The sequence below is a fragment of the Spermophilus citellus genome (genome assembly GCF_964194105.1).
Source record: "Spermophilus citellus genome assembly, chromosome: 5".
NCBI lineage: Eukaryota > Metazoa > Chordata > Mammalia > Rodentia > Sciuridae > Spermophilus > Spermophilus citellus.
In genome coordinates this window covers 52,487,719-52,498,695 of record NC_138186.1, presented here as the reverse complement: position 1 = coordinate 52,498,695, position 10,977 = coordinate 52,487,719, and the positions used below count along the sequence as shown (strand labels likewise).

General features: G+C 39.3%; 1 protein-coding gene across 1 annotated transcript; it reads right to left on the bottom strand.

Annotated features, from left to right (window-relative positions):
- Positions 1–553: 553 nt before the first annotated feature.
- On the bottom strand, positions 554–9,873 carry LOC308649401 (interferon regulatory factor 6-like; the record flags this gene model as incomplete). The annotated part of the gene is made up of 4 exons (XM_081294978.1): positions 554–1,365; positions 1,455–1,522; positions 1,704–2,045; positions 9,788–9,873. The coding sequence occupies 4 exons, from the start codon at positions 9,871–9,873 to the stop codon at positions 635–637; spliced, it is 1,227 nt and encodes a 408-aa protein (XP_081151104.1). The 3' UTR covers positions 554–634.
- Positions 9,874–10,977: the final 1,104 nt, after the last annotated feature.

Below are 10,977 nucleotides of genomic sequence, written 5' to 3'. Positions count from 1 at the left end.
ACTCTGGTCCTCCTACTTTACTCTTTTTTCAAAATTTTGAGGCTGTGTTTGTTTTAAAATCCATTTATTTCTAATATTCATATAATTGCCTCTGCTTTCTTTTTTAAATATTTATTTATTTATTTTTTAAGGTGGACACATATCTTTATTTTATTTTTTGTGGTGCTGAGGGTCAGACCCAGTGCTTCATGAATGCTAGGTGAGGGCTCTCCTTCTGGGCTTCAAGCTCAGCCCTCCACTTTTTTTTGTTAACGTGTGATTGAGTCTTTTCTTTTTGCTTTCAACTTCTCTGTGGCCTTGTGTTTTAAGTGAGGTAATTTCAAATAGTACCTCATTGATTTTGTTTTATTTTAAATTTATTTTTTTCTTTAATTTTTCTTCCCTGAATAGAACTTTCAATTTTTAATTTTATTGTAATTATGATATGTTGGTCTTCCTTCTGTCGTCTTGCTTTTTTTTTTTTTCATAAATTAAATCAACTTTAAAATCTAGGTATATTTTAAAAGTCAGAGAATTCTAACATTATTAAAAGAAAAAGGTTTAAAAACTGGTTAAATCTGAATATTTTTCAAAAATCACAAAAACATATGTACAATGTTGTAAAAAAAATAGAGGGAGAAGATTGCATTCAAGATTACTGGGAAGGCAGAGCAGGGGGGAGTTGCATGATGGGGGTGGGCTGCATGGGCTGCCAGCTTTCTTGGGTTTGAAGGATGCGATAAAGCTGCTTCAGCTGAGCAACAATGTTATCTTTGATGTCTGGAGTCGAGATCTGCAGGCGAACACTGCCACTGTCAAAGGATCGTGTGAAATCACCAGAAAACATCTCGTAGATCATCCGAGCTACCACAGGAATGACCTGAACCAAGATGAGTTTCCTTTCCAGAGGTTTTCCATCTGGCCATTCTTCCCCAAAGCATAAGTATATTGGTGGCTGCTTCTCTATCTGTCCTTTCTGGTGGGCAATAAGATCACTCAGGAATGTTTCCAAACAAAATAGCTTGACCTTCTTTTGTCTCTCAATCAGGTTGGGGGCAACAAGTGATGGGGCACATGGCCCAGACCAGTACACCTTGCACTGGCACAGCCTAATGGCATAAATGGCATGACCGCTGACCTCCAGGATCAGACCTCTGTCCATGACGTCTAGTAGCTTGCTGGTGAAGAGCTTCTGCCTCTCATTGGTGATATGCTCTGGACCTGGGAATTTGACCTGCTCCAGACTGACAGGACCAAAGAGCTCCTCCTGGTCAGGCATGGGACCCAGGTCCCCATAAAAGAGCCGACAACCCTGAGGGTTGCTCACTGTCATGGTCTGCCCATATTCCTTTCCACGGTACTGAAACTTGATGTCCAGGTCAGTCACTGCAAGGTGAGACATGACAGTGAGTTCTGCTCCACTTCTCTGCCTGTCTGTCCCTAAGACTCATGCAAGTCCATCATTATCAAGCCACCTTTCAACTGGAATTCAGAAAGGCCACTGCCAGAGTTATCCTTCTTGGGAGAGAGCTGATCCACAGCTCTGGAGAGCTATAGAAAGGCTGAATAGGTGCCTGAGGCACTTCCATCTCCAAAGGTTCTGTTTTGGGCCATACTGCTTCAGGGCTGCAGTTGCCCACACTACAGTTGCCCACACTAGCTGGTGCCATGGGAGAACCTCTTAGGCATCTATTCTTCAATAATTCTTCTTCCTCTGCCCCAACAGCTCATTGATGTTCAGGAAGGGGAAGGTATCCTGGATAGGAACATGGTGCTGAGATTGGTCAAGCTCATCTTCTTCATCATCTTCATCCACATCATTATCCTTCTCATCCCAGGGAGCAGACCCTGTAGAGCCTGGGTTAGTGATTGAACCCTGGGGCTGAGGGATGTCACACACTTGATATATCTTCACTGGGTTCATAGGCACCTCCTTGGTACCATCATACATCAGGTTGAATTCCCTGCTCTTGTTGAGAGCACAGCGGAGCTGGGCCTTCCATTTTGCTGGGTCAGGGTCATCTATCCCTTCCTGGTACTTCCCCGTTTCTACAGCCCAGGCCTTTCTTCAGTTGGCTACCCGAAGCTGATGTCCCTCCGAATCAAGTCCGCAATAAGATCACCCTTAGCCACTGTGACCCTCGACAGCCTGGCCCAGTGACTCCTGGATCTGCGCAAGTGGGGACTGAGGGTTCCTCCCAGAGTCGCACACCAGCCCTTACCTCTGTCGTCTTGCTTTGTGCTTCTTATTTGTCTGCTTTCCCCCATGTCCCTATAATACTCATATTCCTTGCCTCATTTTGGATTTTTTCCAGTTGATTTCTTTTCTTTTTTCTCTCCTGATATATCCGCTCTCTACTGGTTTAAAAATTATGCATTCTAATTTTATTTTTTTTATAAATTACTAAAATTTTACCATGCACACTTAATGAAGTCCTGAGCTAATCAATACTATAAGTCTTCTGAACACTATAAGAAACTGAGAACTTTTTACTCCAACTACCCAAACTTCTGATTACATCCTTTAATTTTCCAGCATATTAGACTTTTTTTAAATTTAATTTTTGTGACTAAGTGATATATTCACATGGTTCAAAAGCCAGAAATACAAAACAGTATATAGAAAAAGTCTTATCTCATATTTGTCCCCCATCTGCTCAGTTATCCCTTGTAGAAAATCACAGTTCTTTGTTTACTATTCATCCTTCCGGAATTTTATTACACACAAGCAAATATAAACAGACTTTTAGTACTCCATCCTCCTCTTTGAATGAAAAAGTTAGCACGCTGCATTAACTACTTGGCATCTTACTCCCCCCCCCCCACATATGTTGAAATTCTTTCCGTATCAGTGCATGCAGGTCATCACATTCTTTAAAAAAAAATACTTATTGATATTTCATCATGTGTATTAGCACGATTTTGTTTCATAGTCCCATATGATGAAATTTGTGTTGTTTGCAGCCTTGTTATTATAAACAGTGCTAGAAAAGAATAACCTTATACATATGTTACTTCACACATGTGGAAGTGTGTCTATGGGATCAGTCACCCAAGTGGAATTGCTGGGCCTGAGGCCATATGCATTCAGAAGTGTGACAAACTCCCTGAGGGTGGTGCCAATTCACACTCTCATAAGGCATGAGTGAGCGTGCCTGTTTTCAAACAGCTTCATCAACAGAAGGTTCCACAAACTTTGGATATTTGCCAATCTGACAGGAGAATTTTTGGTATAAATTAGAATTTCTTTTATTATGAAAGAGTTTAAGCATTCTTTTGTATGTTTGAAGCCACTTTTAAAAAAAATATTTATTTTTTAAGTATAGTTGGACACAATGCCTTTATTTTATTTAATTATTTTTATGTGGTGATGAGGATCAAACCCAGGGCCTCGCTTAGGCGAGCGCTCTACCACTGAGCCACAACCCCAGCCCTGAAGCCACTTTTTATTGTCCTTTTCCTGGGAACTTATAATGGTCTGGATGTATTACCCTGACTCTGCATGTGTCTGTCATCTAGAAAGAGGGTTGGCTGAATAGAAGCTTTGAATCACATTTTCTTTTCTTTTTTAATATTTTTTAATTGTTAATGGACCTTTATTTTATTTATTAATATGTGGTGCTGAGAATCAAACCCAGTGCCTCACACATGCTAGTCAAAGGCTCTACCACTGAGCCATGGCCCCAGCCCCTTACATTTTCTTTTCTTGAATATCTTTAAGGTATTGCTCCACATTCTGCTGGCACTGAGTATTGCTAGAAAGAAATCTGAAAACAATTTTATTTCTTTTTTTTTGGCAGGAGGCGTCAGGGCATTTTAAAATTGGTACATTATGGTAGGATTATACATGATGGTAGGATTTGTTGTTACATATTACATATGTTGTTACATATGTTGAAATTATTTCCGTATCAGTGCATGCAGGTCATCACATTCTTTAAAAATATATACTTATTGATATTTCATCACGTGTATTAGCACGATTTTGTTTTATAGTCCCATATGATGAAATTTGTGTTGTTTGCAGCCTTGTTATTACAAACAGTGCTAGAAAAGAATAACCTTATACATATGTTACTTCACACATGTGGAAGTGTGTCTATGGGATCAGTCACCCAAGTGGAATTGCATATACGTGCATATAATATAGTATAATTTGTAAATATTTTTTTCTTTTATAAACTATTTCATTTTTGTGGGGAGATACTGGTTGCCCAACCAATTCTTGGCCTTTATAGTCCAATAGTTTTTGGGGGATAAGTTTGAATCTGTTTTCTCTAATATGTGGTATGATTTGACTTGAAAGGAAGTCCAAATCTTTTTTTTCAATATCAGGAAAGATTATAAAGTTTTATATCTATCTTGAAATATATCTTGATCTCAATTAGTAATCCTGAAATGTCCAGTTGGCTTGGTATTCTTCTTCAAGGATCCCAATTTTTTGTGGGGTTGGATCTCCTTTGGCTGTCTTAAACACTATCATTTTCTCTCTAATCTTACACTATCTAATGTGGTAGCCAGTATCTAAAACATGACCATTTAAGTTAGTTATTTGTTCAGATTTTGCTGCATCAAAAAAAAAAAAAATTAACCAAATGTTCTTTCCTGTATCTCAGACCTGTTAAGCAAACTCATTTTCCCTTTATCTGCTCTTTAGAAGTTTCTTCTAGAATCTAGAAATTCACTAGTTCTGATGGTTTTTTGTTATCTGGCAATATATTTAATTCATCAACAAAATTAAAATTAAAACAAAATTAGCTAGGCATGGTGGTGCATGCCTGTCATCCCAGCCAACTAGGGAGGCTGAGGCAGGAGGATCTCAAATTTGAGACTAGCTTCAGTGACTTGGTGAGAACCTGTCTCAAAATAAAAACAAGGTCTGAGAATGTTGCTCAGTGCAAAAGCACCCCTGGGTTCAATCTCCAGTACCAAAAATTGATTAATTAATTAATTTATTTAAAAATCCAGTTCTTTAGTGACACTAACCTCATTTCCATGCTTGATAGCCATGTGCAGCGAAAGGTTACCACACGAAGACAGCACATAATATAGATTTTCATCATTACAGAAAATTATATTAAACAGAGCCACTCCCTTAAACTCCTTTTGTTCCATTTTATTTTGTTTGCTTTTGTTATCTGTTCTTTTGTCTGGTTCTTGTGGGTTTTTTAAAATTTTTTATTATTTATAGAAGACACAATGACTTTATTTTATTTGTTTATTTTCTATATGGTGCTGAGAATTGAACCCAATGCCTCACAGGTGCCAAGCAAGCATTCTATCACTGAGCCACAACCCCAGGCCTAGCTCTTTGTCTTCTCTCTCTCTCTCTCTCTCTCTCTCTCTCTCTCTCTCTCTCTCCCCCCTCCCTCTCTCTCTCTCCCCCTCCCTCCCTCCTCCCTCCTTTTTCTGTATAGGGACTCCCACAAGCTAGGCAAGTGCTCTGTCACTGAGTTACATCCCTGCTCCCATCTTTTGACTTACAATATCTTCATAATGGTGATGTGCCCATTCTTTAGTCATTGCATTTTATCCCATGAGTTGGAGTTTTCCGGCCCCGCCATTTATAAGAGGTCCTTTCAGTGAGGGTATTTTCTGAGGACCTGCCACCACTGGGCCATTTCTCTATTGTCCTTTAGTTGTATTGTCCTTCTACCCACATGGTTTCTGACCAGCTGCTTTCTGCTGATGATTTCCAGCTTTCTCAGCTTTGTGGTATGTAGAGGATGTAGGTTGCTCACTTCAGGGTGAGCACTTACCCACAGGAAATGCAGTTTTTCTAATATTTTCTAAGCTCTGCCACCTATGCTCTGGTTCTGTTCCTCTAATCCCCTATGCTATCTACTGCACTTGGCCCCCATGCAGTGGCTTCTGTGAAGCTTTTGGTAGCACTCAGGCACTTTTATGTCTACAAATCCTGTGTCACTCAATCTTGCTGGACACGCAGTCTACTGGTTTTTACACCCTCAAATATCTTGCAGTTTTTGTAAGACTATTGCCATCCATCTGAGCTGGCAACCTAACACTGGGTTCATAAAATCTGAGTATTCCAATAACTTAAGAAAACAGTGAAGGGGGCTGGGGTTGTGGCTCAGAGGACAAGCGCTCGTCTAGCACGCATGAGGCACTAGGTTCGATCCTCAGCACCACAAAAAAATAAAATAAAGATATGTGTCTACCTATAACTGACAATATTTTTAAAAAAAAGAAAGAAAAGAAAACACACAAACACATCTTTTCAAAATCCAGCGATGGCTCTGTGACCTTAGGGGTCCATGGAAAGAGGAAGAGCCACTGGAATTCTTTATTCTTATATAAAGAATAAAGACACACAAAGGGAGGTTCCAGGGAACATTCTATCCCCAAAAGGGCAAAAGGGTAGGATTACAAAAGAACAGGTGGGTATAATTCAACCCCATTGGGTGATGCCCACTCCTGGAGCCACATCTTCCTTATCTGAGTGGAGGTAAAGCCCAATGTATTGCGGGGTGCAATACCTGTTCAGCACCCCTTTACTCAAGACTTACAGATGTGCACATAGTTTGTGTCCAGAGCGGCTCCCAACATAAGACGTCTTCAAAGAAAGATAAGTTGCTTTCGCCAGTCCCTTTTGACCACAAGATTTGACCTTTATTTATCCCCACTCATCAGACCTTTACATTATTATCATCTTACAAACTATTTGTTTAGCTTTATCTACATTAAAAAAAAATTTTTGACCAAATGTTGTTTCCCATTTCTTAGACCTGTTAAGTGAACTCATTTTCCCTTTATCTCTCTTTAGAAGTTCTACAATCTAGAAATTCACTCATTAGAAATTCCTTCAGAGAAGTTCTGTTGTTTTTTTGTAATCTGGCAATATCTTTAATTCATCATATTTCTTGAAAGATTATTTTCTGGTGTCCAGTTTTAAGTTGATAGGCATTTTTTCTCAGCACTTTGAACACTGTGCCAATATTCTGGAATTTATTGTTGCTATTGAGAAGACTGTTCTTAGTCAATTTATTGTTCTTTATTAGATGATCTGCCTTTTCTCTTTTTTAAAATCTTCTCTATGTTCTATGTTCTTGGTATCTTATTGTGTTTAGATGTGGGTGTTTTTGCTTTTGTTTTGTTTTGCAGTGCTGGGGATTGAACCCAGGGCCTGATGCATGCTAGGTAAATGCTCTACACCAAGTTATATCCTCAGCCCTTTTTTTATTTTTTATTTTTTTTTTTATTTTGAGATAAGTTCTCACTAAATTGCTCAGACTAGTGTCAAACTTGCAATCCTCCTGCCTCAGCCTCCTGAGTAGCTGGCATCTTTCTTGGTACATATTCTGCATTCTGGGTTTGAGGATTCATATCCTTCATCTGGTCTGGAAAATTAAAATTACTTATCTGAGCATTGCTTCTCTATGATCCCTTTATTTTCTTCTTCTATGACTAATCATTCTCTCATATTTCTTAAACTCTCAAAGTTTTTTAATTTATTATCCCTCTAGGCTTCATTTTGGGTCACTGTTGTTTACTATAGTGTGGTTTCATTTTTATTTCTTTAAGCATTTTATACATTTAAATATATTCTATGGCAAGAAGAAGCCAGACACATATAGGGCAAAATTCCATTCATATAACCATCTGTAAAAGGCAAAAGTTAGGGTCAAAAATCTGGTTGTCAGGACTGAGACATGGGGGAGGAAATTGACTTCAAAGGGACATTAGGGAATTTTAAAGGGAAAGAAAGTAGTTGATATCTCGATTATGGTCACAGTTACACAACTGTACACTTGTCAAAATGTATTGAGCTGTACACCTAAAAAGGATACCTTTTACTCTATTAAATCATACCTCAATAAATCTGATAATTTAGGGGCTGGGGATGTGGCTCAAGCGGTAGCGCGCTCGCCTGGCATGCGTGCGGCCCGGGTTCGATCCTCAGCACCACATACCAACAAAGATGTTGTGTCCGCCGAGAACTAAAAAATAAATATTAAAAATTCTCTCTCTCTCTCACTCTCTCTCCTCTCTCACTCTCTCTTTAAAAAAAATCTGATAATTTAAAAACAAAAGAAAAAATTGTATGTGTAACCACAGTTAGCCACTATTGCGTGCCAAATATAAATAGTGGAAGTGAGGAAGAGGAAGAAACCAATTCATTAAAACGTATAAATATATAACAAATAAATAAAGAAATGTGAGTAGAGATGAGAGTCTCTATTCTGTAAATTTTGTGTAATTGCTTATGAGGCTGTCCTCAGTTTGTGAGACTTTCCCCCTCTGCAGCTTGTGCCATGTTCCCTTTGCTTTCACATAGGAACTGAGAGAGTTGGGGTTTCTTTCTTTTTTTGGTATGTCAATTTTTACACATTTACTCATCAAATATTTATTTAGCACCTTCTATCTTTGAATATTTTCTGGTAGCTGGGCACAGTGGTGCATGTCTGTAATCCCAACCACACCAGAGACTGAGGGAGGAGGGTTGCAAGTTCAAGGCCAGCCCGGACAACTCAGCAAGTCCCTGTCTCAAAATAAATTTAAAAATAAATAAAGGTGGGGTTGGGGCTGGAGCTCAGCAGTAGAGTGGTTGCCTAGGGCATGCAAGGCCGTGGGTTCAATCCTCAGCACCACATATAAATAAACAAATAGAATAAAGATATTGTGTTCAACTATAACTAAAAAATATTAAAAATAAATAAAAATAAAAATAAAAAATAAATAAAGGCTGGGGATGTAGCTCAATGGTAGAACATTGCTTGTCTGATTCCCAGTTCCAAATATATATGCACACATATATAGTCTTTATATATTTTAATTTAAAAATATACATATATATGCTTTAATTCACTCTTGGGGAGCTGTTACAGTGCTTGGGGTTCTTCTGAGCCACCATCTTCATTTGTGAGTTGGGATGTCTTACCAAATTTACCTTCACAGGGTAACTGGACCTTTGAAATTCAGTCCTAACAGGGTCCAGGACAAGATCTGCTCCAGAACAACAGGGCTGAGTTATGTTAAGAATATGTTAAGGGATCTCACAAAAATAAATGGAGTAGAGAAAGAGGATGCAGAGGCAGAGAGGAGGGGAGGACATGGGGTAGTACTGGGGAACGAAATCTACCAAAATTATGCTCTGTCCATGTATGAATACACCACAATGGATTCTCATTATATAATGCATTAATTAAAATAATAATAATAGAAGGGAGATCCAGTAGAAAGTGCAGGTCAGGGGGGAATGAGATCGATCAAATTATGTTCTGTGCATGTACAAATATGGCATAATGAATCCCATTATAATGTATAATTTTAATGCACCCATTTAAAAAAAGCAATATTAAAAAAGATTCTCCCACCCTTGCTCTGAAGCAGCAAACTTCTTTCCCCTTCATGGACAGTATTAGTCATCCCAATCAACAATTTTTTTTTTTGCCTAATCATGTGTGATTAAGAGCCCCAAATGACCAACAATGGAAACATAATACTCTAGTATCCCCAAAACCCAAATCAGCAGCGCCCCAAGTCATAGAGATGAGAAGCAGTAATTTGATGAGTAAGTCATTAGACCTCATCATAAAAGGCACTCTTCCACTTCCACCCCATTGTTCCCATACCGACATATTCTAATTATAGAAAAGGCAATACGTACACATACATTGGTTCATGATTCAGATCACGTTATACATCCCGCATGCCAGCACCCCAGCTTCATGAGATATTGTCACTGTTGGAGGCACAAGTGCCTCTTTAATAGGGCTTTCTGCTGTTCTATAGGGCTCCGCTGGAGAAGGCATGATGGGAGAATGAGTAACACATTCATGCCACTTACTGTGTCTTCAAAATTGGCTGGAGCTTGCTCCTGTGTTTCACACCCCTTACAGCTAATGATAAAAGGTTTGGAGCGCCCAACTTCATCGCTTATGGCTCAGAAATTCAGAAAAGGCAGCTTTGATATCAACATTGGGCTCCCCCAGGACCTAGGAGTAAGAGTAGAGCAGTTTCTCAAGGTAAAAATGATCACTTGCTTATGAGGCTCTTCTGCATCACAACAGGGGCCTCTGCTGTGACTCCTGTTGATACCTGTCACAGATTCCATATCATAGTCCCAGCTGCCACCCATTCAGGGAACACCACGGGACACAATGGGTCATAAAGGTCAATAAGAGTTCCCTGAATGCTTCACAAGTATGACCAGTATGCCCACAAGAAAACCCCGAACTCAAACTATGTTAAATGATGTAAAAGTCCCTATGTTCAGTGACTTTGATCTCAAGCTGGCTTCTCTCAGAGTCACAAAGGACCACAGTAATTCCTTGGAACATGCCCAGACATAATAAAGACTAAAAGAAAAAGAAAGGCTCCTCCTGCCACCACTTACCTGATAAGAGTGGTTTGTTTTAGAATTGAGGAAGAATTTCACAGAAACCTCCAGAATTTCCTTAACATCTTCTTATCCAGAACTGATGGTGTATCTGGTCCTAAGCCAGTCACTGGCAAAAAGAACAAGAGTACCATAATTGGCTTGGAGACTCATCATTTGGGGTGGAATGGATGTTGGAAAGTCAACCACCTTGACCACTAAAGATTCGAACTACTCCTCGAATATCTCTATCCCTGTGCTTCTGATGGTTAAGTATCACTGCATGGCCACTGGAACCTCCTGATCCTGTTAAATTTAGGTATTCCATCTCATTTAAAGTGATTTTCAAAGACAGTGGCATCCTCGTTGATGCCTTAAGCCTTTGATGAAAGGATTATCTCTTTGCTTTCTGAGGCCGCATACCTGTATATATGTGTTATTGGTGGTGGGATTACATAGGATAAATCTTCCAACGTTCTTGTCTTCCCAGTTCTTGAAATTTCTTCTTCTGCATTATAAGAAACTCCTGGCATCTCGACTTAGTGTGGTCCATTGTTAAAAAGTGGAGGCCAGGGTGGGTCTGAGTTTGCTTAACCAGCTAAGCAAATTGTTAGAGCTACTCCCAGCTGCTAGCTTAATGAACCCCAAACTGTAAAGAC